A 27,961-nucleotide genomic window follows, 5' to 3' on the forward strand; every position below is an offset into this window, starting at 1 on the left:
CAGCAAATGTCTTCCCATTGGCTAGTACTTGCACTGAATTGTCCACTGGGTTTTGTGTTGCTGCTGCTTCACTGGGTGATTTTGGAATCTTTGTTGCTGGTGTCTCCTCTGGTGTAATAGCCCCTTGCTGCAGTTCTGCAATGTTGCCTGGCACCTGACTGCTTGTTGCCCACTGCAGACTCTCAATCACACACCCCAGGCAGTGCTGAGCCAGGTGAGTGGGACACAGCAGATTGGGCCTTTTGGTGCTGGCTCTTAAGCAAGCTAAGAACAGATTGACAGCCCACTAGTTCTGAGTAACTGTGAGTCTTCTTCCTCTAAGCTATCAATATAGATTCCCTCAGCTATGCAGACTGACGACTGTCAGCTAGGACCCATATCTCTCTTGCCTTGCTGGGTAAAGTAGGAATTACTGATAATGCCATCGGCAGAGCTGCCTTGACTCTCTGCTGAGTGTCTGCCATGTCCTGCAGTACCTGTATCAGCTGGTCACCATCTGGAGACTCATCCACCTTCTCATGCAATGCTGTGTCAAGTCCAGCAGGCAGCTCTGATCAGAGTTCAAGAGCAGGCTGGCCTTTCACACAGGGTATAAACTGGCCTACATTTCTGTTGGAAAAACTCCAGCATTCTCTCTTCCCATCCCATTTGGTATTTAGAGTAAGTGAGGTTTAGATAGAATAACATTTTCTGCATGTGAAATCCTTCTTTCCTCTCATCTAAACCTTCTCATTTACTCTTACTATCCTTTGAAATGCATGGTCATAAATACCATTTGTAACCAAAGAGTTTATCAGACAAGGGAAACTGGAAGTATAATCCAATGGCAATCTGAACGCAATCATGGGGTTTAACATTATTGCATGATAACCCACTACACACAAATTTGGGCAATGGGAAGTCAGTCCAAACGCAATCATGTGGTTTCATGTTATTGCGTGATAGACTGCCACAAGCAAATTCAGGCAATGGCATGCTATTTTTGGGCAATGGGAAGCCAGTTCAAACGCAATGCACATTCACGTAATTGCGCTAAACTAGCGACGTTAAGCGAATGCATTCTGGCCCCACTTTCTTTTCCTTCGAATTTAAGAGAAATTCCTGCCGTTTGATAAACTCCCAAGTAAATAGACCAGGGGACCCAAAACACTTCCTTCTGGATGTTCCTCACATAGCGATCTTCCCTTCTCAGTTACCATTTCATTTCATCTCTCTTCTCCTTTACCTCTACCCTTCTGGATCTTCAGGATGACAAGTTTTCAGAGACTCAAGATTTTATTTTACTTGTTCTATTCATTAGCTAGTTAGGCCATAGGCTTCTTCCATGCATATGTAAATGCAAAGCACAACCTGAAACTGATTGCCTTGTTTATTTTGAGTTGGTTTCAGTTCTCAGGGAAGCAGTGTCAAATGTAGGATCCACCCCTCTAAACATTTTGTACTTTCTCCCCTCCCATTAAAAAATGCAACAGTATCACATTAGTAATTTATGTAGAAGTCACTTATATTTTACTTTCCATATTTAATGTTAGTAAATTTTACTTTTCATTTCAATGTTATGTTAATATTACAAGGCGGGGAGGGAGCAAGCACGGATCTGAACAGAATGTAAGCATCATGTACAGCAGAGGTGGGAACTGTTTGTCCTTCTTGATGTTGTTGGACTGCTGCTCCCATCTGACCTAACCAGCATAGTCAGTGGAAGAGGAGTCTGGGACTTAGAATGATAGAATCACGGAGTTGGAAGAGACCACAAGGGCCATCCAGTCCAACCCCCTGCCATGCAGGAACTCAAACCATCTTAACAGATGGCCATCCAGCCTCTGTTTAAAAACCTCCAAGGAAGGAGACTCCACCACTCGCTGAGGGAGTGTGTTCCACTTATATGTTTTTTGACACAGCAGAGGGAGGTCTTAGAAGAGCCATGTAATAATAGTGGTATGCTGGGACCCAGTGAAAGAAAAAAGCCCTTTGAAATGGGGGTGGGGAGGCCTCTCATTGTCTGACTCACTCAGGAACATGTCCATTTGAGGACCACTGGATGAAGGTGATAGCAGAATGCAAGAAGACTGCAGCTTCACTAATTAAATACAGCCTGACATGGTCTTTCTTTCTTTCTTTCTTTCTTTCTTTCTTTAATGTCAAATTTCCCAACAACACTCTTTTGGGTTGCAATCCTAGATATACTTGCTAAAGGTTTGTGGATTTCAGTGGGGATTTCTGTGAAAAAGACATGAAGGATTGCACCACTACAATACCTTTAGGAAGGCATGCATCTGCATGCCTTAATACATGTATATGACCTTTCTATCATGTATGTAACAGTTATTAAGTGTGTGTGAGCATTATTTGTGGTCTGTGAATTATTATGTTCTTGCCCCCTGCCTCTTTCCTCCATTCACTTGAATCTTTTTCTTTGCTTCAAAAATGGGACAACTGATTAGGACAACAGATCCCAGTCTAACATGGCAAACAAACCTAGAAAGACGGTTACCGGTTGAACAAAGTGACATGCACAACGAATGCATCCATGCTACACAAGAAAGGTTGAGATGTGCCTGTGCGACTAGCAATCACTTTAGAAAACACAACAGTGCTCCTTCTAAGACTCTTCAATATTCTACTGCACAACACTCCAATACAAAAGTCAAATGACACAGAACTGCTGGAATAAGGAGAACTAACAAAACAACATACCTACACACTCCAGCTTTTTTTGTTTCTCTCCAATAGCTTTTGTCGGGAACAATTCTTGAGTTAATATTTGTCCATTTTTTCCCCTCTCTTCGCCTTTGAATAGTATCCTCTAATGGCTGCTGGCTTGACAGACAGTATTTATGGGGTCTATATAAGATCCTCCTTTGACATGATGAGCTTTTACTAGCATCCACTTTTCAAGTCACTAATACTGGCAAACAGCAACTTAAAAAATGAGCATTGGCCCACATGGTACATGGCCCCAGTGCCCAGATGGGTGTTTGAGGAGCACAGCTTGTTCAACAGCACACAAGCAGTTGATATTGCGGACGGCAGGTGGTGCTCTATTCCTATGACCTTTGGAAGAAGCCAAGCCTTAACAGTAATACATTCCCTATCAAACAGGGTGAAAAGAACACTCTCCCACCGAAATTTTGTTCACACAGCCATCTCATCTCTACTAAAGCCTAGCTAAACTGAAATTAAATTGGCTCTTTCCTGCCAGGGCTTTTCCCTCATGGCACAGAAGTCTGAAGTGCTAATTACCCACCGAGCCTGTTATATATGCAAGGAGAATCCAAAGAGCAACCTCAAATGATTAGCGCTCTGGCAAAAAGGGAAAGGCATGAGCTTGGAGAGACGTCTTAGGAAGTAGAAGAGTAATAACCTTCAGATACTTACAGGGGATCCTGATATTATTATCTCCCTTGGGCAACAGACGAAATAAGAGCATCAAATGGCAATGAAAAGGGATTTCGAAAAAATGGAACTCTGTCACAAAATGCTGTGTACCTCTGGTGTGTCTGTGCGTATCTTTATTTGAGCCCCTAGCTGACAGCAGGGATGGGATTGTGGGGACCTCCAGCTGCTGCTATTCTGTGAGTCCCATCAGCACTAGCCAGCCTATCTAATGGTGAGGAATGCTGGCTGCTGCAGTTCAACATCTGGAGGGCCACATGACTCCCATCTTCAGCTAAGAGAGCTGAAAAATACAAAGCATCAAACAAGAAACAAAGAGCCCATACAGACAGGTCAAAATAAAGCTGCTTCGGATCACTTTGGAGGTATGCTGTTTAAATTATGCATGCTTCCTAAGAGGCCAGAAGCCACGCCAATGCCACACTCCAGTCCTAAGGACCCAAAGCAGCTTTATTTTGACCTGTCTGTATGTATGCTTCTGGCCTCTTAACATGCATGTATCATTTATACAGCATACCCCCAAGTGACTTGAAGTAGCTGTATTTTGGCCTGTCTGTATGGGCCCCAAGTAGCAGATCCTACTTTGTGTGCAAAGTTTCTTTCAGTTGTTCCAAGTGGAACCCATCTGCAAGTCAATTGCATGGGACTGTGGAGGCTGTCCCCACGCAACTGCTTCCTTGCTTTGGCTTGGATGGCTGGAGGTCTGAGGGGAAGAGTTAAGAAGTTCCATATTTGTCCTGCAGTATTAACTGAATATTCCTTGCCTAAGAAAACCCTATGAAATTCATAGGGTTACTATAGGTCAACAAGCGGCTGGATGATGCATACATACATACATAGTTGGGGACTACACTGCAGGGCAGCTGTAAGCTACACACTCTCATCACAGTGCCCCTGTGAACTTCCCACGTGATGCTCTTGCAAGAAATTAGGCTACTAAATTTGGGGCCCCAGCAGATATTCAGCTGCAACTGAAAATGTTCTGGTCAGGCCAATAAATGATTTAGTCTCAGTGCACATGTGAAAATTCAGACATAAGGTACATTATTTGTAATGATGATCAGTTGCACGGTGGAGTGGAGCAGGCAAATAGTCAAACCCTATCCCTGAAAGGTGCTATGAAGCATGTATGAAAAAAGTAATTCTGAGAAATTAAGAAACAAGTTATTTTATTTGTACTGTTTCATTGTACAGAGACATATATTAGTTGAAGTAGCAACCAAATTAATTTTAAAGAGGAAAAAATGAACGTAATAACTATCCACAGAATTGTTACTCTGATTTGTTAACATCAGATTATAAAATCATGAGTGATAAAACCAGGAAAACATTAAGAATGATCAGCCTTAAACAGAAACTAGGTCTCCAGGTCTATCTTTGCAAAACACTCTCCAAACCTAGTCCTCTAATCCTCTAAGAAGCTGATGTCAAAACCCCAAATATGTAACTCCTCCCAGATGGTGGGATTACTTTATTTGCTCAGTTCTGATACTGGTGTAGTCAGTGAACAGAATGTAGAAAAGTAACTTTTTGGCCCATTTGTTAGCCAGGTGATTGTGGGATCTGTACTCCAAAAAGTAACTTTTCAAGCTCTGCCAGTGAGCGCAGCATATCAGAGGCTTTGTGGTTTGGTTGAACTCTTGTTCTGAATGAATAATCCACTGTTGTTTTCCAAGTTCTACTTTTCACTCTCACATAATGATCCAGGTCCTGTTCTGGTTCAGAAAAAAACTAAAGGTTTGGTCCATGCTTCACTTAACATTGGGCTTGACACACATTGGGGTTTCTGCGATGCTCTTCCTCTTTTAGAAACTGCACCCTTACTGGTATGACTTGCGTTATTTTCCAAGTTAGATGGGTCTCTTCTCTTTCAGTTTTCATCTTACCCCCTGCTTTTGATCAGAGAAGGAACACTGTTTACAATCCTAGCTACAAGATATTTGCTTTTTCCACTGATGTCTATCAGTAGCTTTTTTCTATTCTCAGAAACATTATAAAATAGCTTCTTAATGCGAACCATAAAGTGACCAGAATGAGACTACTCAACTTTCTGTATTTTACATCTCTGTATGTCTGTCTGTTTCTTCCAGCCACCATCCGATTCCTCAGTTCCATTTAGCTGACTATTTTTGCTTGCTTTATCAGTCAATATTCTATACTTCTCATAGAGTTGTGGATTTATTTTTGTTGAACCACAGGGGCACTGGTTAATATGGAGGTGGTCCACCAATGTTTCTCTTGTGCGCTGCAGGTGATAAATCTGTGGACGACACAGTCTTGGCTCTGATTGTGGGGTTGATGGGAATACAACTCCTGTCATCCCCAGATATTTGACCATGCTGTCTTGTGATGATGGGAATTATAGTGCAACATACCTTCACAACATCATATTAGAAAGGCTAGTACACCGATCATGTCAAGTGTTGCAAACCATAGAACCCACACCTAGGTTGCTTAAGGGTGAGATTGGATTGCAGCACTCAAAGTCTTTGGGAAGTCTATGGCTAGAATGGTATAGGAATCCTTCTCTACCTAGCATCCCCCACTGTTTCATTATGCTGCCATAGCAGCTGTTTGTTGCAAGGCATACAAATATGTATAGCTTAATTACAAAACTATTTAACAATTTAATTCATGGCTCCAAGCAGGTGAGCTTTTTCTCCTGTTATATCAATGTGAAATAGAAAATCTTGCAAGTTAAAAAGATGAAATGAATTGATTCTTCCCCTCACAAAGTTTTATGATTCAGTTACCCCTCAGCTGAATTATTAAAGCAGCTCTTCTTTAAGAAGGCAAGCAAACACAACTTGGCTTCAGCCCTTCATGAACTCAGGACAACACTTGCTTTTGCCATGTGACTGGGACTGCAAAAGCAGGGTGAGGTCATTAAACACTTGGTAGCCTCCACTCCCACATTACAGAACTGCAGGCAGCATTTGGCTTGGTGGGATGTCAGTTGTGTAGGTCTGTGTTAGGAGATGAACAGACTACAAACACAGATGCTGTTTTTATTGCAGGTGTTCTTTTGCCCCTCTGAAAATGTCACATAAAAGCAGATGTAAAAAGATGTCCTTGCAAGCAAAGTTGGTTGAAGCACTACATCTCAAAATGACCTAACCTGAGAATTGGTAGCAGGTGGTGGGTGGGTACGTCTTTCTTACAGTTGCTTGAAAAAAAATCAGTTGGTTTAAAAGTTAAGTAACAGACAGGCTAGAAACCAAGCAGGCCTCCTTCCACTGCAGCTAAAAAGCCAGCTGTTTCCTTCAAGTGCTGATGACAACGGCCAAGGCTGATGTGGTGAAAGAAGGAGCCATGCTGTCCCTCTTTCTCATGGCACTTAGAGCCAATTAAATGCTGAATTCATTCCCACCTCATTACTGTACATATGGATTCAAAGTATGATCCCAAAACTCAGCTCATGTTTTGTGTATTCCTGGTTCTCACAGCACCAATTCTTGGCAAATTTTCAAGGAAATAAGACAGAGGTCAACAGCAGTTAACACTGGAGAAGAGGAAGGGCATGGATAAAAAGAGAAGAGGTGGACAGAGGAATAGGTAGTAGAAGTAGTAGTGGAATATGAAGGCTCAGTCTTCGAAACTTCAACAAGGCCCAGACTCAAACTTCTGCCCAAAACTGTAATATGAGTACCTGCTTTGAGCAGAAGAAGCACCTCAGAGTGTTGCCACAGGTGGTGGTATTGAGGAGAGACCTCTACCTGTACACTCAAATTGGGCTGGTATATCAAATACACCTCCAGCCCAACAGCAAGATGGGTAATTTTGCATAATTTATTATACTCACAGTGAACATAGCAGATTTTTATTCTCCTGATTTCCAAAGTCTGATTTTTAACCTGTACAAAACAAACTTTGTGTATATATAAACAAGATAAAAAATAATGGCATTCTAGTGATCATGCACTGGGCAGACACACGCACACTGAAATAATTCCCTTTGGGATTCAAAAATTTGCAATTTTATTATTCTTATACTTTTTTCCCTTTTTTTGGCAGACTATATTCCAGATGATCATCATGGCTCTGTACAGAAGACAGTAGCTGTTGTTTTGGTTAAAGCAACGTGTGTGTGTATGTGTACGTGCATGAACAGAGGTTTGGGGCAATATTAATCCAGCCCGCCATCAATGTTGCTGGTTGTGGAGACATGTATTTAAGTATTCTGTATTCCCCTCTGAGCAGGGCAGCAAGGAATGTCTGTGTGTGAAGTCACTGGGCATAGCCTTGTGCACTCCCTTCAAAAGTTGTGAACTATGCCAGATCACCTCCTTCCCAGGCATGCTGTTCCTCAAGCCAAGATCCAACTCTGACAGGTGCAGGGGGGGGGGGGAACACTCTTCTAATGTGCATCATCTCTTTTCTCCTCTCATTCATTCATTGCTTCTGGAAGCTAAAGAGCAGCATCTCCATCTTCTCTTCAACTGGGCCATGCCACCGATAACTATTTCTTTTTCAGCCATCTCATGCCCCTGATGATGAGTTGTCATTTCCGGAAAGCAAAAACCTCTCGTGTTTTCAGTCCCCTCCTGCATTCATTCCCTGACTTGGGGGAAGGTTCCTGCACCATGCCCCCATAAGGACAGCTATCAGAGTCTGGGTGACAGCCAGTGCACTCCACGGCAGGGATGTAGCCACTGTCCCACATGCCGGTGCCACAAAGTTTACACAGATCATGCAGACTGCAAGGGATCCGAGGCAGCAGGCGGAACTGGTAGAGCAAACTTCTAGCCTGGAAGTGAGACAGTGCTAAATGTTAAGGCATTCAGGGAGAAGGTGGACAGCAGAAACAGCAGGCCTAGGAAAGAAATGGCTGAGTATGTCCAAACAATGTTTTGTGTTGGGCAGAGCCTGAAGAGCTACTTTTTGGACTACTGTTCTTAGAATTACCCATCCAGCATTGCCAATGGATTCTAGGAATTGTAGTCCTAAAAGTATTTCAGAAACATCCCAAAATTCTGGTCTCAGGCCAAGGAACACCTTTGCATTCTGTATACATCACCATATACTGCTTTGAAGAAGAGAGATCTGTACAGATTTCTTTTCTAATTTTGAAAAAAAAAAAACATTAGAATTTTATTTACCTTCCTGAGTATGAGCTCCCCATTCATGTGCATGGCCAGGTTCCCAAAGTGTAGCAACATCTGGTCAGTAGCCAGCTGCTGTTCAATGACATCATCGCCATAGATCACCACAATTGCCACACAAATGAAGAGATGGAAATAGTCTGTCTGTAGCAGCAAAACAAAAACAAAAGGAGGGGGAAAGGATCAAGAATACTGATTAATATCATCTTTAAGGAGCTTTTCTGTTTACCAAAGACATACAGGGCAGGGGAACAATGTAGGAAATAAGATAGAATCCTGCATGATTTTGCAAGATCAAAGGAAGAAGTGATTCACAGGTGCATGGGTGGAGGTTCAAGGCAATGTTAGTCCAGCCCCTTCACCAGTCGTCAGTGTTGCTGGTTGTTGAGTCAGCCCCACTGAAAAAGTTAGACAAGACAATGATACTTCACACAATGTAGAGATATTGAGGTGTAGCAATTACATTTTGGGGAGATGCAGGTTCAAATGCTCACTCAGCCCCAAATAAAATAAGCCTTGACATCTCATTGATAATTTAGACAGTCCTCTAGCCTCTCTAGTCATGGCACACAGGGAGGAAAAATGTTCAAAAGCTCTTTAGGCAGGTATGTATTCCCTAGCATGGGCAATATCAACATACAGCATTGCTTTCACCAGGGTACATAACACCACTGAGCAGATATTACACACCATTAGGGCTGTATAGCTGAGAAGCTTTTCATCATCATATTGCTCAATGTCATACCTGGATCAGCTTACAACTAGTTAACAAGAAGAACTAAGACAGCAATCCTATATGCTTTCCCAGCAGTAAGTCTCATTGAGCTGAGCAGCCATGCACAGGGTTGCACTAAAAGTCACATTCAAACAACCAGGAGAATACATGAGAGACAGTAATCGCTAACAGTGAGTGATGGAAAACAGAAGACTGCCATTCTGACAGGACCAAAGCTTTTCCACACTATGCATGGACCCTATGGTTGACCATCCTACATTACTTTCAAACCTTCCTGAGCATCTAGGTAGAAAATGCTAAGCAATATGGAATTATCCAATGCCTTTGGTTTCCTGAAGTGTTGTCTACAGGTCCCAGAAACAGAAATGGTTTTATAGTTGCAAGGAGTTGTCATATTTTGGCATTCTCCTCTGCTGCCCCCTGGTGTATGGAAAGCCAGTCAAAGCCTGATGCTTCCACAGCAACACAGGATAAGATTTAAGCAAACATTGAACAATAGTGGAAAGACTAGAAAGAAACTCTATACAGGATGGGATCCCTGGACAAGACTTCTAAAGTCAAAAGGGATCTCCTTTGGATTAGGGCACTGGGCAGAAAAAAGAGGAAGTCACAACTGGTAGACTAGACAGCGAATCCTGGTGCTCAGTTACATGCTAAACTCCCAGGTGTATTCCAAGATGATTTATGCATGTTTACATAATGAAAAATTTACAGCCTAAGCATATAAAATGCTTTTTAACCCAACAGCTATCGACCCTGCTTCCTTTTATAAAGGAGTGAAATATTTCATTTCTACCACAGTACACTTGTCCTTCCCTTTTCGCGGACTTGAAGTCCGTGGTCTCGCTCTTCACAGGAGAGACAAGCAGGGAGGGATAAAATGGCAGTGTGTGCCCGTGCATGGCCCTGTGTATGCACACCATTATTTTCAATGGAACTTAAATATTTGTGAGTTGCTATTTTTGCACAGGGGGAGGATCCGGAACAGATCCCCTGTGAATTGGGAAGGGCTACTGTATTTCCTTTCTATCACAATATTTCAGATTGCTCAAAAAACAGATCATGTGTTCAGTAAACTTATATCAACATATGTGCTGGCCAATTGGCTGTAATAAAGTTATTATTATTATTATATCAACATATGTAATATATCAAAATAGTTCATCCTGATTATCTCTGGTGGCAGAATTAAGTTATTTTACTTGCTTAATATGCTGTGTTTTACTTAATTCTGGATTTTATCAGCACAGGAGTCACTCTAGGCCACCTGGCTACTGGCCAGGGATTCAATACCAGGAGGAAGAGCCTCTTCATGCTGTGGCTTTCTACTAATTTGAGCAAGGCTCCCTTCAGGCATTCCCTTCCATTGCCCACCTGTCCTCCCCACCTCCAGATCCCCACCAGAAAAGGAACTATTGCAAAGAGTGAAATGTGAGCAAACAAAACATGATAAACAATTTGATGGCAGGCACCTTTTCTCTTGAGCAAGAGTGGGTCAGTGAGAAGTCAGACCCCCTTTCTCCCCACTGCTCCATTCTGGGGGCTAACCTCACACAAGGAAGCCACAAAAATCAGCCCGACTGTGTCAGTGGTGACTACCAGCAGCAAGAGCAGGCAGCCCAAGAGCTCAGTAATGAAGCCTCAGGGCAAAATGTGCATCTGTTCATATACTGTCAGAGTCAAATAGTGGGGGAGAAGGCTATTAGACCCCTCAGATGGGGAGGGGGAGATGCACCTGTTCATCTCATCAACCCAAAGCTGAGGGAAGAGAATATTTCAGCAATATAGAGATATGGGTATAGAGATCTGGATACGAACTTGACACGAACATGATCACCACCACGAAAATGCCTCCTCATCTGCCTATTTTCCTTCAAATTTTAATCAAATGTTTTTATAGTTCTACTGTTTTTATATTATGACTGTTTAATCCTTTTTTAGCATTGGGATCGGGGTGGGCATAGGGATTTATATATATCATATATATCCTGGATTCTCTGTGATAAATCTTTATTATTATTATTATTATTATTATTATTATTATTATTAACCTTTATTTATAAAGTGCTGTAAATTTACACAGCGCTGTACATACAATCGTTTTAATTAGACGGTTCCCTGCCTTCAGGCTTACAATCTAAAAAGACATGACACAAAAGGAGAAGGGAAAGGTGGTGCGGAAGGAGATGAGGTCCAGCAGTTCCTCTCTGTCTCCAAGGCCTGGACCAAGGCAGATGGACTGGAGGGAGGGCTTGGCTTCATAATGGATGGTTAATCTTCTTCCAGGGAGGCCTGTTGGAGCTAGCCTGCCTCTCTAGTAGGATAATACATATAAAGTACATAGCAATACAGGAAATGGTTCGATAAAACAGGCACCAAAGAACATCAAATAGCAAGCGACAATTATGCAATGCCTGGGAAAGCTTCTCTGAACAGGATGGTCTTCAACTCCGTTTTGAAGCTGGTTAAAGAAGTGATGGCCCTTGCTCGCGGGGGAAGAAGGTTTCAGGAGTGAGGGGCAGCAAGTGAAAAGGGTTGAATCCGAGATGGGGCAGAGGAAATCCTGGGCTGGGACAGCCGACCCTGACTACCAGAACAGAGGGCCCGAGTGGGAAAGTGAGGAGAAAGAAGGTCTGATAAGTAAGGAGGGGCCAGGCCATGGAGGGCTTTAAATGTCGACAGCAGAAGCTTATACTGAATGCGGAAAGGGAGGGAGAGCCAGTGAAGGGATGCCAACACAGGAGAGATGTGGTCAGAGCGGTGGGCGGATGTGATAATGCGTGCAGCTGAATGCTGGACAGAAATTAAAGGACGGAGGTGAGAAAGAAGAAGCCCAGCCAGGAGGACGTTACAGTAATCAAGTCGTGAGACCACTAGGGCATGGACCAGGATCTTGGCAGTAGAGGTGGAGAGATATGGTCAGATTTTGGCAATATTGTACAAAAAGAATCTACAAGCCTTGGCTGTGGTCTGGATCTGAGGGATACATGACAGAGAAGAATCAAAGATAAAACCAAAACTGCGGGCTTGCTGGACTGGTTGAATAGAAATGTTGTCCACAGAGACAGAAAAGGGGTGTTGAAGGGTGGACTTAGGAGGAAAGACAAGAAGTTCCGTCTTGGACATGTTGAGCTTCAAACGCCGATGGCGCATCCACTTCAAGATAGCTGTGAGACATGACGAAACTTGCTGTTCAAGCCTTGGAGAAAGGTTGGGGGTGGAAAGATATTTATTATTATTATTAACATAAAGCCGGAAACTGGCGGCTGCATTTGACAACATTCCCATTCAGCATCCTCCAAAGAGCAATTCAAGAGCACGCCCCCACCTCTAATACACACATACACACGAGTGGTGTGTGTTTGTATCAGTGATGTATTTAGGTCTTTTAGTCTAATTTTCAAGACAAGTTTCAAGTATCTACCAAGTGTCATGTTGAGTCTCAAGTCCTTGTAAGATACTTTCAAGTCAAGTCTCAAGTAGAGTCTCAAGACTGGGAGCCAACTTTTAATAGAAAAAAAAGTTGGTGGGGTGTATTTCTCAGAAGGATCTGCAAGCATGTTAGGCAATGGGCCTGAGGTGGGGCTTGAGGTCTGCTTGCAGCTTGTCCCTACTGCATATCAGAGGAGCCTTTTAAAGCTTTTCAAAAGCTTTAGAAGGATCCTCCCATCTCAAGTCCATTGCCTAACACATTTGCTGTTACCTTCTGAGAAATGCACCCTGCACTTTTGAGGTGGCTCTTGCCTGCTGAACAAAGTGAATGGCACTAGCATGTCAGTCACTAAAAATATACAAGTCTCAAGTCAAGTCAGTGTGTCATTTTGACAAGTCAAGTCACTGAAGTGACTTAAGTCTAACTTAAGTCCAAGTCAGTTGACTTGAGTCTACATCACTGGTGTGTATATCTCTCTTTGCAGAGCCTTACCTGGTAGTGAGCCCAGCAGGCTTCCCATATCCTTAGTGCCTCAGCATCTGGGAACTCTCTCTTAAAGCAGAGAAGGATCCAGCGGTGACAGAAGAGCATCTGAAGACCATCCTCCCCAAGGGAGGCCAGGTGGTGGTAGAAGCGCACATGCATCAGCCGCAGCAGCTCCCTTAGATACATCTGCATAGAAAAGGCAGAACTCAGCCTAGCTGTAGCAGTTTTCAATGGAAAGTGACGGAGAAAGAGAAGAGAAAAGCGGAGGGAGGAGGCACTAAGCTCAAATCCTCACCAGTTGCTTCTCCATATCCTCATCCCGGGGGGAGCTGATAAAGATCGTGTTCTGCATCAAACCCACAAAACACCAGAAGGTATCCGACTCATCCAGAACCTCAGCAAGGATGGGTGCCACGAGGTCAGACATACCCTGGGAGTAGCCAATGGTGGGGTTGTACACTGCATAGTTCAGCAATATTCGCCTAAGGAGAGCACAACCAGAAGAGACCAGAAAGTGATGTTGGGAGGGTGAAGGTCACCAGCTAACCTGCTCTCCTTCTCCTATCAGGGAGGCAGCAGTAAAGAGCTATTCACTGCAGCCACAGTGAAAGCATCATATCTCTGCTATGAATCCAGTTACTTGGTTTGAAAGGAGGCTCTTGAATTAATCTATGAGGAGTGTGTTGCTACTTCTGCAGAGACTGAGCTAATTAGGGTCACATAATCCAGAACAGCAAACCTCTTGGTAGACTTGAAAACTGGCCAATCTTCTTTTTTTTTAAAAAAAAAAAATTAAACCAGGCATAGGACAGAACCTTTTACCTTGAGAATGAGGGAGACAAGTGAGGCCTCCTAATACCTGAAGGAAGAACTGCTGCGCCTTTAGACAGGCAGCTGATTTGGTCCAGGGGGACTTTTGCAAAAATGGAGAAAGGAAGCCAAAAGCAAGACCAGAAATCAGGTAATCCCTGGATTATTTTTCTTGACTCTGCCAGGAAGGAACCAAGTAGTCTTAGACTAACTACTGTCCTTCAGCTTCAGTCTCTCCATCTGCAGTATGGAAGGGAATGATACTGACTTGGCTAGTAGTGATTTTATAAGGACAAATAATAAGTAAATAATAGACACAAAGTGTTTGAAAATGGTCTCCAAAAGTATCATGCCTGATTGCCTTCCTCCCTTTTAAAGGCCTGTGTATCTTTTCAGGACTCTGCTGGAAGCATGGAGCCTTCAAGGCTGGGGCAAAACTTAATCACTGATGGATCTAATGGGGTAAAACAGTCACCTCATTGTTTCCACATTGGGGTTGTTCTCTCCTCGGAAGAACTGATTACTGCGGTCGGTCCTCACTACGTCTTTGTCGACAGTGAACTGCACGTTCCTCCAGAATACCTTCTGCTCCTCCGGAGCCATGGAGAGTCTGAGTACCATATAACAATGTGAATGTGAATATGTTTCCCCACCACCATGAAGTAAATGAAGTAAATAAAATAAACCAGCACCAGTCTCTTGGGAGAAAAACCTCACAAGTGCTGCCAGAGAGGCACCAGAAGCTATTGCTATTCTGGTCTGAACATAAGGGTGAAAATGAAGGAGAATTTGGGCACTTGTGGGAGCCAAAAAGTTGCTTTCTTTCTGTCTCAATCTTTCCTCAAACAGATTTAACAGAAGATTATTGTGCTCAAGAGGAATTGCTGATTGAAGATTTTAGAACTGAGCCATGCCACATAATAATCTGAATCCAAGTTTTGATGAAGACCTTGATGATTCCAACAAACGCTTGGAAATAGGACCAACACTAGCTCTCGCACACATTGGGCCCGAGTTTTGTTACTGAAAATGGCTGGAATCCCACTGATGTGCTCAGCTAGCATTAACTATGTCAGAGCAGGTGGTGGAAGCAAGTGGACAAAAGCTCATGGGCACAGGCACTATGAAGGAAATAAGGTATCAGAGAAACTCAGAGTTGCTCAAAGCTGGCAAATTTTGTCCACCTTCCTTCCCCACCACTGCACATTCCTGGAAAAAGTGCAACAGGTAGTGTAGTGCAGCAACAGGATTATGACTACAGTGATAATTGTGGTTGGCTCTGGACTTAGTAGAGATCAATTTTCCCCAATCTGGTGTCCTCCAGATGTGTTTGACTCTAACTCTCATAATGCTTTAGCTAGCCAGCCATCTTGTTGGAATAGTTTATGGGAGTTCTAGCCCAACATGTCCAGAGGGCACCAGGTTAGAGGAGACCGATACACATCATCCCTTTTCAGACACTTGGGATGACTATCCTAAGCAATAGTCCACATGGTCTATTTTAATAGGCGAAGTACTACCATGGAAATACTGGGTATACAAAAAGGCATCTCTACAACCAAAGAAGCATATATTTTGGTCTATCTATTCACTACTTTGGACATATCATGAGAGAGCATGATCAGAAAAGATGAAGATACTTGGCAAAGCAGGAAGCAACAGCAAAAGAGGGAGACTGCATTCCAGGTAGCTTGATTCAATCAAGAAAGCCACAGCCCTGACTCTGATGACTGGAGCTTTTGGAAGTCTCTGATTCATAGGTTTGCCATAAATTAAAGCTGGCTTGTTTGCAACTGATAACACAGTAATATTCTGGGCACACCTACTGCATAATGACTGTGTAAAACTCACACTCTCCCATCTTTAAATGACCAGATAATTTTTGAAACCAATTTTCAAGTGTTTTTAATTTGAAAGGTTTACACTAAACATCCACATATAGGTTTATGTAGCCCTTTAACATGCTGAGGGGGGACAAGGGGAGACTAAAGACAGAGCTTCCACAACAGGAAATTAACTATGCCAGAAACTGATATGATTTAACCCAACTGCATAACTCAACTAATTTGTTTATTAATTTATCTTGCTTTGCTCTCAAAATAGGATTCAAGGCTAATGTGAGACCAGAGCAGGGCTGGACAACTGCCAGGTTTTTTTTTTTTTTGGGGGGGGGGGGACATAAGCCTCCCATAGGTCATTGGAACCATTACCCACTATGTTTGCATTTTAAAGATCCCACCCCGCATATGCATATACATGTGTTTGTGTACTGCCTCAAATGGCCCCATGCTCTCTAGGGAAGTTTGGGGAGTACTGAGACTACCTTTCACTTCCCTGAGGTATTTCAGACCCACAGAAAGCCCTTTTTTAAAGAACAGGAACTAGACTTGAACATGACCTTGTTGACTTTCTATTTTAAAAACGGTCTCTCCACAGCCTAAAATGGCCAGAGACAGGGTTTTATTTGGGGGGGGGAGGTATTTTTTAAAAATGCAATTTTTGAGGGGGTACTTGCATTTACTGTACTGCAGCCATTCACTCGAAACCACAAGGTTGCGAGTTCAAGACCAGCAAAAGGGCCCAAGCTCGACTCAGGCTTGCATCCTTCCGAGGTCGCTAAAATGAGTACCCAGACTGTTGGGGGCAAATTAGCTTACTTGCTAATTAGCTTACTTGCTGTTCACCGCTATGATCTTTGGAATAGCGGTATATAAATAAAACAAATTATTATTATTATTATTATTATTATTATTATTATTATTATTATTATCTTAGCAATTACAGAGCTACTAATGCCGGACTGTGGCTGCTGCCCTAATAGCAGTAAAAGAAAAGTGGAGAATATATATCCCTCTAGATGTGGCTGGACTGCAACTCCCATCATCCCTAGACAGCACAACCAACGGTGAGGAATAATGGGAGCTGCAGTCCAACAACACTTCAAAGGCCAGAAATTGCCTACCCTTGCTGTCAAGTGCATTTTGTTCTTCCCACTCCAGAGAAATAATGGTCTCTTCCCACAGCTTTAGTTACCTTCTCATCTGGATAGGAAATGTCTTTTGCAGGAGGGAAGGGTGATGAATAGAGAGATGGCCAAGTCTCAATGCCAATTTAGCATCCACCTCTTATAAAAGAGATTTTAAAAGACTCTTGACAATATTATGGCGACAGACCCAAAAGGACTGGAGCAGAAGCCATCACGCAGCACTCCCTCGTTACCTTTTCTGCTGGATGGCAAAGTATTCCTCTCTCTTCTGTACTCGGAGCAACTCCCTCTCCTCTGAAGTGGACTCATAGCTGTAGTAGTGCAACAAAAAGGGCCAGACCTCCCCACGGATAGAGACATCGATCCCACCAAAGAAAATAGCCTAAGGTTGGGGTGGGGTGGGGTGAGGGTGAAGACAGACAGGGGAGAAAGAATAAGAAGTTGCAACCAAGAAAAGGAAATGTCAGTGTTTCTGGAATTGGACCTCCCCCTCACCCATCCACAAGTGATGCCCTGATTCAGAAGTCCACGTCTGTACATATTTTAGGGGGAACGCTGTGCCCCCTCTTTTCCCAGGGGAGACATAAATCAAACTCATTTCAATGTCAATAACCCCCTGCAGGGCCTATACAATTAACGCATCATTCTCACGTCACAGCTTAATCCCCAATCTCAGAAACTTCACACTTGGAACTAGCGCTTCACATACATCCCTCTTCCATTAATTATTTAAAGCCAGACAGCTTCAACTGCTTTTGGTTGGCTTTCCAAACAGCAAGCATTCCTGGAAATGTCCACAGGCCCTTGCTTTCCAAAGAGCAATTGAAAATAATGCAAAAGTAGCAACCCAATCAAGAGAGATGCCATATTATTCAACATTTAGATACCTCAGCTTCACTGCCATTGCAAGAACTAGGCTAAAGCTTTTTAATTAATTAATTAGTTTGCACTAGGATTGGAATCCTCTTGATGATTTATGCTGGCATAACCAAGGGTCTTAGACTTGCATTTGTATTTGTTGGGATGTTATGCAAGGAAGTATCCAATGCCTCCTTGCACAATAGCTTCTCCCAGGCTGTGCAAGAGGAGCAGGACAGCAACAGAGAACTCCCATGATGCCATCACCCTCCCTCTTGGATCTCCTGCATGACTAGCATTAATGCTCTGCAGGTCTTAAACAGGAGCCAGCCAGTGCTCCATCTTTCCTCCAGGTCTACAGTTTTTCTCCTGCCCTGCATTTTTATCCTCAATTGACACAAGGTCTCCAGTGAGTTGCACAATTCACTGAGATTTAAATCAGATGTCCCAAGCCTATCCTGATATATTAACCATGACATTTACTGGACTTGGGGCCTGCACAATGGGATGATTAGCTTCCTAGCAAAACACACAGCAGCTGTACCATATACAATATGGAAACTTTGTTTCTTCCGAAACAAAGTAGGAGAAATGTGCCACTCTTGTCATTTTACCCACCTTTCTCAGCTTGTATTCTTCCTCTACCTGTCCAGCCTCATTGAGGTGATGGAGCCATGCAGAAACATCGAGGCGCTTGTGAGCATTCTCCTCTGGATGAGTCTCCGAGGAGGGCAGCTTGGGCCGACGGATTGAGAACTGGATGCAGGTCTTCACATCAGTGAGCTGCTAAATGCAAGACAAAACAGAAGAAAGGGGGCGAAGTGCAGCAGTTGCAGGAGCCTTTTCTCCATTTCCATTGCTTGGACATCTTATCTAGGCCACCACAGTGGAACAGACAAAATTGCTTGCAACTGCCCTGGGAGACATGCAATGCCTTGGAAAGTTTGGGAGGGCTTCAAGCCCAAGCCAGTGAATATAATTGGAGTAATTAAGGATCACAGTGACACAAAAACTGATTCGTTATGTTTCCTTCCTTTCCCACCCTTTCCTGTCCAAGATCAGAGTCAACACAGCTTGCAGCAGCAACTTGGATCTGCTGAGGAATGCATGCAATAAATTACATCTGACTGGCTACATACAAAAGGGCTGCTGTTAGGCAAGAGAGAAGCAGCAGTGCCAGGCTCTCCATGAGGGCGTTTGCCATTCTACGGTGAAAACTGCAGCTGGCATTTAATTTAAAAATCAAAAGGTTGCTTCACAGAGATGCAAGCCCCCTGGTACTCTAATGAGAGGCAAGCCGCATGAGGAAAATGCACATGGGGGTGGGGGTAGTAAGGGAATTCAGAAAGTACTAACAAGCAGCTCTAGTATCTTTAAACATATAATTACTTTCTTTTCAAGGCCTTTGTGCAGAATGAAGTGAGATATGGCAACAGGCCTAGTCAAAACACCATTTGAACAGAACTGCTAGGAGTCTTACAATGAACAGAAAGTATAAATCTCATCATGAAAGCAGAAAGCATCATGAAGGCTAAGACACTGAAGTTTCCTGGACTGGGGTTCAAATCCCATCTTTTCTAGACTCATGGCCTTCTTTTGTCCTTTTGTCTAACAAGAAAGAAAAGTCAACGTACAAGGAAGCCTGGGGAAAATCACTCCTTCATACTGCAGTCTCCCCTTTTCTACAACAACCAGCCTACAATAAGTAACTGTGAAGGACATCAGTAAACAAAGGAAATGAAACCAGGTTCAAATCATAGTATCAGATGGGGTTACAGAAGCCTACAGGTACCTTGTTACTTTCTCCAATAAAACATTAGTTGGGAACCAACAGTTTATCTGAAGGGTCTTTCTGCCAGATGCTCCTGCCATAGTTTGGCAATTCTATGTAAATTTACTCACTGTTAATCCTGATCTTAGATGAAATGAATATTTGGATGTTTCCATTCCCATTCAGCTAAATAAGGAAGCAAAGCAGTGCTGATGAATCCCATTTTCCAGAACAAGAAAGAACTCACCAAGACAACTGTTATCAGTGTATCAGTGCTTGCAAACCCTTGCAATTATCCAGACATGTCTGAAAAAGATGCTGCTTGAATTTCCTCTCTCCATTTCAACCCCACATAGAAAGCTTATTCTCTCTTCCTCTCTGTGTGTGTGTGTATGGAAGGAAGCACATGAGGGGGTCCCTGCTCTGCTTTGAACTTTACAGCTTACCTGGTCTTTGAGATGAGTCTCTGTGCAGTATTTCCATTGTTGAAAAACTTCAGAAAGTTTATCCAGGCCACCATGGTGAAAGTGGAAAATCTTATATTGACTCTCCCTGCTAGCAACAACTAGCTGCCCACTGGTACATGCCTCGTCACTGAATGAAAACAGGTGGAAAAAGATGGGGGGACATAGAGAGAAGAGCAGAATTTACTAGCCAGAAAGCCAAGGGGGAAATGGGCCATCCTTTAACAGAGGGAGCATAACAAGCAGCATTTGTGAATTCTGTTGTATGGCTAAGCTCTTAAGGGTATCCTTCCAAAGAAATGTGAATTATAGTACATGGAAAATGTGGTTGGAACAAGCCTTGGCAAGAAGCAATAAATGTTCAGAAACTGAAGTGATCTAATATGGACTCCCAGAGACATCTACTCCTATTCCAAAAATCTGTATTTCCCTACATCTCTTCCTGACTTCCTTGCCCAAGATCCTCTTTCTCCAGCTCCCTCTTCGTCTTTTTCTTCTTTCCCCATTGAAAGATTTTGCAAGGACTGAAATGGCAAGTTTCTGAAAACTCCAAACCACATTCAAAATGAATTATGCAAATCATCTGACCTTAGTTTGCATAATATATTCAGAGCACATACTCAGCTTTCCCTCCTGGGTGTAGAAATTGCCTTTTCATTTTAATTCCTCCCCCAACCTCTGTTGCCCAGAGAGCACACACTGCTCTGATTATGAGCTTTCATGGCCCAGCCAGCACTTGTGAGGTCTCACAGAATCAAATCACACCAGACTCTTCTCCCAGCACCCATGGAAGAGCTTTGCCCACATCTGGTAGTACCTCACAGGCTGTTTACAGTAATTACCCAGATTCCTGGTGTGCCGGGCATGTACAAACAAGTGATTGCCGCCTTGAGTCCCTATATTGGGAGAAAGGCGGGATAGATGAAAATAATAATAATAATAATAACAACAACAACAACAACAACAACAACAACAACAATTGTGCTGCCCAGAGGAGATCTTAAGGAGCATTTATCTGGACAAAGAAGCCGAGGAGACAACTATCAAGAGGAGCTGGTATCTCAAAGAAATTCTAGCTTTGCATGGAGCCAGTACTGACCACACCAACCAGACCTACAACAGAAATGCCAGGAAGATTGGAAACCTTATTAGATATAGAACTCCCTTTATTAACTGTAAACCCCTTTTATGTCAGAAGTGAATAATGCAGAGCTTTGGGGACACTTTGGGTGATTACTGGTTCCTTAAAATCCCATGAATCCCAATGTACAGTACTTATTTATTTAACTCATTTATAACCCAGCATTTTCCTGGCATGAGACCTAAGGCAGTTTACAATGATATGTGAATTCTGATACCATATTTGTGATTAACTGTATTTTTGCCCATATACCTCCAGCTCTCCCTGGTTCTAAACAAGGAGACTTCTTGTCCCATATGCCTTGCAATGGGTCTAAATTTTATGGAACATAAGGGCATATTTCTTGTTTATGCAGCTCAGGCTCTGAGAAAATAAACCTTACATACTCAACAGATGAATACTAGAAAATCACAGCAAAGGGAAAAGAAGATAGCCGGAGCAGTAATGAATGGAAAGAGTTATAGAGAGAAGAGCAAGTCCTGTGGGAGAAAAGCAAGATGCTCATCCCTTGCAAATTTTCATAGAAAAGTCCACAGAATTTAGACTAATTTGACAACAGGAATAGTAAAAAGGCAAACAAAGGGTTGGTAGGGGAAATAACACAAAAGGCAAGGATACAATTTGTTATTGTCTTCAAGTTGTTTCTGACTTATTGCAACCATAAGGTTCATAGCATTTTCTTGGGAAATTTCTTAAGAGTGAGTTTGCCTTTGCCATCCTCTCAGGTTAAGAGAGTGTGACTTGCCCAAGTGTGACTTGGACAGTTGGTTTCATAGTTCAGAGTCATAGTTCAATGCTCATATCACTATGTCACACTGGATGTCACATAGATAGTACTACAAGAATAAGCCCCACTATAATGACTCTACAAACACTACAATTTAGAAAACCAGGGTGTTACTGGAGTGGATAGAGTGCTGACCTGGACAGGAAGAGGCAGGTTTGAATTCCTTGCTCTGACTATCCCTAGTTTAGGCACTATCTGTACTATCTTTCACAGTCACTGTGAGGATAAAACCAAAAGCTAAGTGCCTGGGCAACACTCCTTTGAAGAAGATCAGGACACACACATCATAAACTAACTCTTAATTGTGATAATTATTTCTAAGAGCACAAATTTGAAGTTGTGTATGTTGACTGGATGGCATCCTGGAAATCAAGAGTAGTACTGTGTCTTTCAAAAGCAAATCTCCAGCTTTGCCATTGCCTAGAAATTATGCAAGAAAGAAATACTGGTTTGCATGGCAAATGGCAGAATCCTGCATGGAAATGTAGGTTTTATCCTTCCTGTTCACTCAGACAGTTCCCTTTGGTCACTGAATATGTTAAGGGGAATCAATATGTTTAGGAGAATGTGTTTAGGGGGATCAATGAATAAATAAATACCTGCAGGGCCAGTTGCCTTCAAGCAAGTTGAAAAAATGCTCCCTAAACATTTGGGAGAGACTGGAGGAGCCTTATGTGTCAGTGCTTGGCCTCAGATAAGAACATTTAGCTTTCTACTAAAAAAGGATCTTCCAAAAATTGTTAGAGAGCAACTCCCATCTACCGCAGCTGTCAGAGAAAGTGGTGAGTGAGGAGGGAAGTTGTATTTTCAACAATGTCTGGTTGCCCACCACAGTACATTAGGAAGGCAACACTTTGGACTAAACCATTGAAGTCTTAAGTAATGGTGCAGAGAGACTTGTAGACAACACATGAAATTTGCATGCAGATATGCACAGGCAGGCCCACATAGGCACAATTCCTGTCTAAAACCATGTAAAGCCCCTACTAGTCAGTCTATACCATAATGACTCAGACAGATGAGCAGTTTTATTCAGCATCACTCCTAAATTTCCCATTGGTTCTGACACCTCCTTTTATTTTCTATACCAACAGTATCATATGACTTACAGTTTAAAACAAATATTTTGTTCAAGTTATAGATGTGTGAGGCCTTCTAATTCAAGAGACTACAGCTACCTCCATCCCATCAAGAAATTGACCTTTTTTGGTTCATGCTCTCAAAAAGCTTCAGGCTCATTTATGCAGTTTAGGGGCACTGTTGAAATAGATGAGGTTGGAAAAAACATTGGATTGTCCATAAGCTCAGGCACACTCTTCTACTCACTGTATTTCCCAGGATGTGACCATTACTTGGGGCATGAAGAAAAACAGTGGGGTAACCTTCAGTCAGATTGAAGTAATGAAATCTTATGCTGGTTTCTGACTAAATTGAGACTGTGGTACTTTGGCTATATCATAAAAAGGCATGAGTCACTAGAAAAGAAAATAATGCTTGGTAAGGTAGAAGGCAGTAGGAAAAGAAGAAGTCCACAATCCAGATAGATAGACTCAATCAAGAAAGCCACAGGCAGTGTCTTGGAGACATCTCATTCATAGGGTTGGCATATGTTGAGGTTGACTTCAGGGCAGGTAACACAAACATGTGGCAACAGCTTTATAATACCTTCACTGCATATACTTTTCTTCCTTTGAAAATTAAATTAAAGGAAAATTAAACACTGGGTGGGTGGGAATGGAGAAAAAGAAAAAGAAGCAACAGCATCAATTCTTGTTCCGGAATTACGTATTACTTGGCAGACATGCACATTTGGTGAGGTAATGTGCAGTTCCAGCCTCAGGAAGCCAAGTCTGATGCAGGTTGCAGATTCCAAGCCTGGATAAGAAGAGCCACTTCTGTGTGGATATACTGAATCTGGCTTACTTCCAAGTTAACATTTTTTAAAATGGCTCAGTAAAATTCCTCCACTGCTGAAAACTGCAAGTCTTGGGTGATTGGTTCAGGAGGCACAGAAGATATATGTGGACAAAATGTTGCTTGAAAGGAAACAAGCTGCAGACAACCACATGGACCAAAAAGAACAGAATTAGTACCTCCCAGTTAGAATATATTTAGAGAATATTTAAGGATGGAAATTCAATCTGGTATTGTTGTAGTGTCACACACCTAGGGAACAGGGCAAAGATAACCATGTCAGAATATGTTAAAATACACCCTTCTTACCTGAAAAAGAGTCGAAGAGATCTCATTTGACCCAGGTCAACCCTGAAGACCCCACAGATCTGTTCTAAGGCAAACACCTTCTGTTGCTCATCCCACCTAGAGGTCTGCACCTGCCCATTATTCTCCTGGAACTGAGAATTGGGATCAAGGCTTGAATTGGAGCTGGTTGAACAAGTCATGTGGCTTTCACAGGAACCTCTGTACAAAGAAGGAAAAAAGGAGACAGCAAGAAATTGAAAATTGCTAAGTGCAAGAGTCAGTGTGGTGTATTAGCCCAAGAATTTGGTTTTGATGTAGGAAACCCATACTGAATCCCACTTAGAAATTAAGCTCAGTTGATGGCCTTGTCAACACCATCATCTCAGCCTAACTTTATCCCTGTGTGACTGCTGCAAAGGTCAGAAATACATTTTTAAAACACATGTTTCATTCATTTCATTATGCTTCACTCTAGTCAGGAGATGTGTCTTTATCCTCTCTGTAAAGTGGCATACACTGAAGCATCTGATCTAGTGCAGTACTTTCAAGTCAATGAACCTGATGCCACAAGTAAACTGTTTGTAAACAAGTTTGTCCCATCTCCCCATCTCCTGTCAATCTCAAATGAGCCGCTGTGGGTCACCTGTGAGCCACCATGGGTCCCACTGTGGGATAAAGGCAGCTTATACATAAAATAACTTCAGCAGCCAACACCGGTCAGAAAAAAAAAATAGTAGATGCTTGTGTTCAGGATCTAGACAGAATTTGAGGGGGGAGTGTTAGGGGAGAAAAAAGCAATGATGTTGAGAGGCCAAGATTTAAAATGGGGAATTTTTCAAGTACATTTGCAAAGGTGGGGGCAAAGTAAAAGGCAGCATGGCTCCTGTGTTGGAAGCAGACTGGAAAACCCCTATATTCACATTCCATTTCTGCCACAGATTCATTTAGTAGCCTTGGGAACAACTCCTCATTAGTACAAATGGAAACGGACAGCCACTTTCACATCTTTATTTTATGAGCATGAAGAGTAATATTGCAGTGCACTAGAAACAACAGAAATTACAATCTGTATAAGCTTTGCATGTAGTTGCCACAGTGAACATTACATGAATGCAAGAAGCTGCCGTATACTGGGTGAGTGAAACCATTGGTCTGCCTAGTTCAGTACTTCCACTCTGGCTAGCAGGAGCAATTCAAGATCTCAGGAAGAAGTCTGTTCCAGAGCTGCTTCCCAAGATTCTTTGTCATGAGAAATTCTAGCGACTGAGCCTGAGGCTTTCTGCATACAAAGCACGTGCTCTACCCAGAATCTATGGCCTCTTCCTTTCCAGAAAAAGTGCCTCTCTCTTTTACACAGATGATCTGGAAAACAAAGCTGAGAAATGCTCATCATGGCATATGCTTGCATTTCTTAGCTACATCTTCTGTAATAAATAAGATCCAGAATGGGGAATTAAAACATCTAAAATGTATGTGTGCGTGCGTGCGTGCGTGCGAGTGTGTGTGTGTGTGTGTGAGAGAGAGAGAGAGAGAGAACACACAAACTGCACATAAATGGTGCATCTGTCTGTATATGAGTATATAAAACCTCTTGTGTCTCTTCCATTGTTCCGTTGTCACAGATGTGGTAGAAAATGGCTGAGCTGCAGGAAAACTTGCATCAGCCTTCACTGACTGCATCTAGGAAGGGAAGGGACTTTGGGTTCTTATACTCGCAGAGAAAACAAATTGGGAACAGCACCGATCATTGAGGGCTTGCACTAGTTCTATTTAAAAAAAACAAAACAATAAAATAAAATAAAATAATTTTTCCTCAAACTGTAAGTGTATATTCTACCAGGAAAAAAAAAATCCACCCTACTTTTCAACACAGCTCTGATTTAACTATATGCAAATCTGAGGACACACTAGTCATTTAGAGGAACCACAATAACTGTTAGAAAAACTCCTTGCTTCACTGTGCCATATTTCTACATAGTTCTAATATCCTAAATTTAGAAATTAAAAATTTTGATAACACACAGAGACTTTCATTTCTGAACAGGAAAAGTGGCAGCCGTTCAACCACAAATATTGCAAACAACAAGCCAGACACCATGTTTTTCAGCATGTTAAGTAACTGAACTCAGGAGATCTGCTGTTTGCCCTTGCCCCCAGCAGCTCCTCCCATGGAGTCCAGAGTTTAGATTTGAGAAGCTAATTTATTCTCTCCTCTACAAAATACCACCTCCACCCTAAGAAAAACAGCAGTGCTCTGGGAAATAAGTGAATCTGAAACTGTGACCTCTAGGATCTTGAAAAGGCCAATCGACTTGAACAGCCTGAATAGGCTCCACTGTGAAATCGTGGGTTTGCAAAACAAGGCAAGGAGCAGGTATGAAAGCAGCCCCCTGAAAAGCCACTTTATGCAGTGTTTTCTAATCCGCTTATTGAACAATGTGGGCACTGAGCACTGAAAAAATCACAAACTCAGCATGCCTGTGCAGAACAGCCCCCCCCTCCCCACCATCAGTGCACTTTCCTATCCTGACAGCAATGCCTCTGAAAGTAAGGCCACACCAGGCTATTGGAACTGCCTTATTTTTAGAATGCACTATAGGGTTTGGGTCACTGCATTCCAATTCACATTCCCTAGATATACAAGCAGAGGGTTACACTTTTAACAGAGCCCCAGAGAGAAGACCAAGATCAGCAATACGACTTGAGACCTATGGGTGTGTGTGATTGTGTGTATGCCTCTCTCTCTGTGTACATCTAACAATCAACATGTCCACCCCCAGCACACCTTAGAATTTAAATGATCACTTTCCCTTTAAACAGGCAGACCTGCTTTAATTAACTTGATGTTCGCTTTCAGTTCTATCACAGCTTTCTGGGGTTCTTTGGACCATAGATCCCTTGCTTCTCTGCTCCTAGACCACAAACACCAAACTCCTCCAGTCCTTTTACCTTGTACCAAGGTTTTCCACGTACACAGTCTGTGATATACTTTACTAAGACTTTGCAACTCACAGATGCCAAAATGAAAACATTTGTGAATATTACAGGACATAACAGATGAAACACAGTAAGGGACCGTACAGCAGCTGTCACTACAGAAGTCCATTTTTTAAAACCCGCCCCTCCAAAATCCTCACAGTTTCTGGAAACCTGAAAGCCTTCCTCTCACAATAAATAATACCCTTAAACAAATGTAGATGCTATTAGTAATGCATTCCAGTTGACAGAATCTTTGATTTGGAACAGCCACCATCTAACGCTTGTTCAGTATCTTACAGGGAAACAGGTACAAGATATATCTTTTCTTGTGCAATATCTTTAGTATTACAAACAAGCCTTGTACAACAATTTATTAGTTATGCAGAGGATCAGTGGATTTGTGTGGCAATTGTCATGACAAGATGAAATACCTTCTTCTTTAAACTCTCCCCAGTGCAAATTCCTCTCTACTTTGACTGCACCGAAATGTTACACTAGAACACTGATGTGTTAATCACTGTAGGGCCAACCAACTATCCATTTAGCAAGATTTTACCAGCTAATAATGAATAATAAAACCAGAATGTATGAGATTAATTCATATAATGGGGCTAAAAACAACAATGTCTGAATAACCCCCTAGAGACCTCATGAAGGTACATTTGTCAAATAATGTGAGGAGATGTAATTTGCTCCAAACAAGCAAAACTGGACCTGCCATCCTGATTCGTTAGGTAATTTATAGAACAGCTGGTAGACCACCTTGGTCAGAAGAGTCAAAAGATGCAGGTATGGGAAAGAGAAGACACT

The 27,961-nt window shown here is 42.4% G+C and overlaps 1 protein-coding gene across 5 annotated transcripts in view; it reads right to left on the bottom strand.

The window, feature by feature from the left end:
* Positions 1–4,548: 4,548 nt before the first annotated feature.
* Positions 4,549–27,961, bottom strand: part of LOC149322303 (TBC1 domain family member 16-like) — a 75,607-nt gene continuing 52,194 nt past the window's right edge. Inside the window, exons 4-12 of one of the 5 annotated variants that reach the window (XM_089539085.1) lie at positions 24,194–24,391; positions 20,025–20,172; positions 18,426–18,590; positions 17,183–17,331; positions 14,439–14,573; positions 13,449–13,635; positions 13,160–13,339; positions 8,496–8,642; positions 4,549–8,143 (exon numbers count right to left, since the gene is read on the bottom strand). In XM_089539085.1, the coding sequence (XP_089395211.1) occupies positions 7,898–8,143; positions 8,496–8,642; positions 13,160–13,339; positions 13,449–13,635; positions 14,439–14,573; positions 17,183–17,331; positions 18,426–18,590; positions 20,025–20,172; positions 24,194–24,391 (1,555 nt within the window). In that variant the 3' untranslated portion in view covers positions 4,549–7,897. Of the gene's footprint in view, positions 8,144–8,495; positions 8,643–12,090; positions 12,434–13,159; positions 13,340–13,448; positions 13,636–14,438; positions 14,574–17,182; positions 17,332–18,425; positions 18,594–20,024; positions 20,173–24,193; positions 24,392–27,961 lie in introns of those variants that run through there. The other 4 variants (XM_089539077.1, XM_089539104.1, XM_089539095.1 and 1 more) reach the window with 4 other exon arrangements.

This window comes from Sceloporus occidentalis, unplaced genomic scaffold (assembly GCF_023333645.1).
Source record: "Sceloporus occidentalis isolate IW3139 unplaced genomic scaffold, rSceOcc1.0.p SCAF_1, whole genome shotgun sequence".
Lineage (NCBI taxonomy): Eukaryota > Metazoa > Chordata > Lepidosauria > Squamata > Phrynosomatidae > Sceloporus > Sceloporus occidentalis.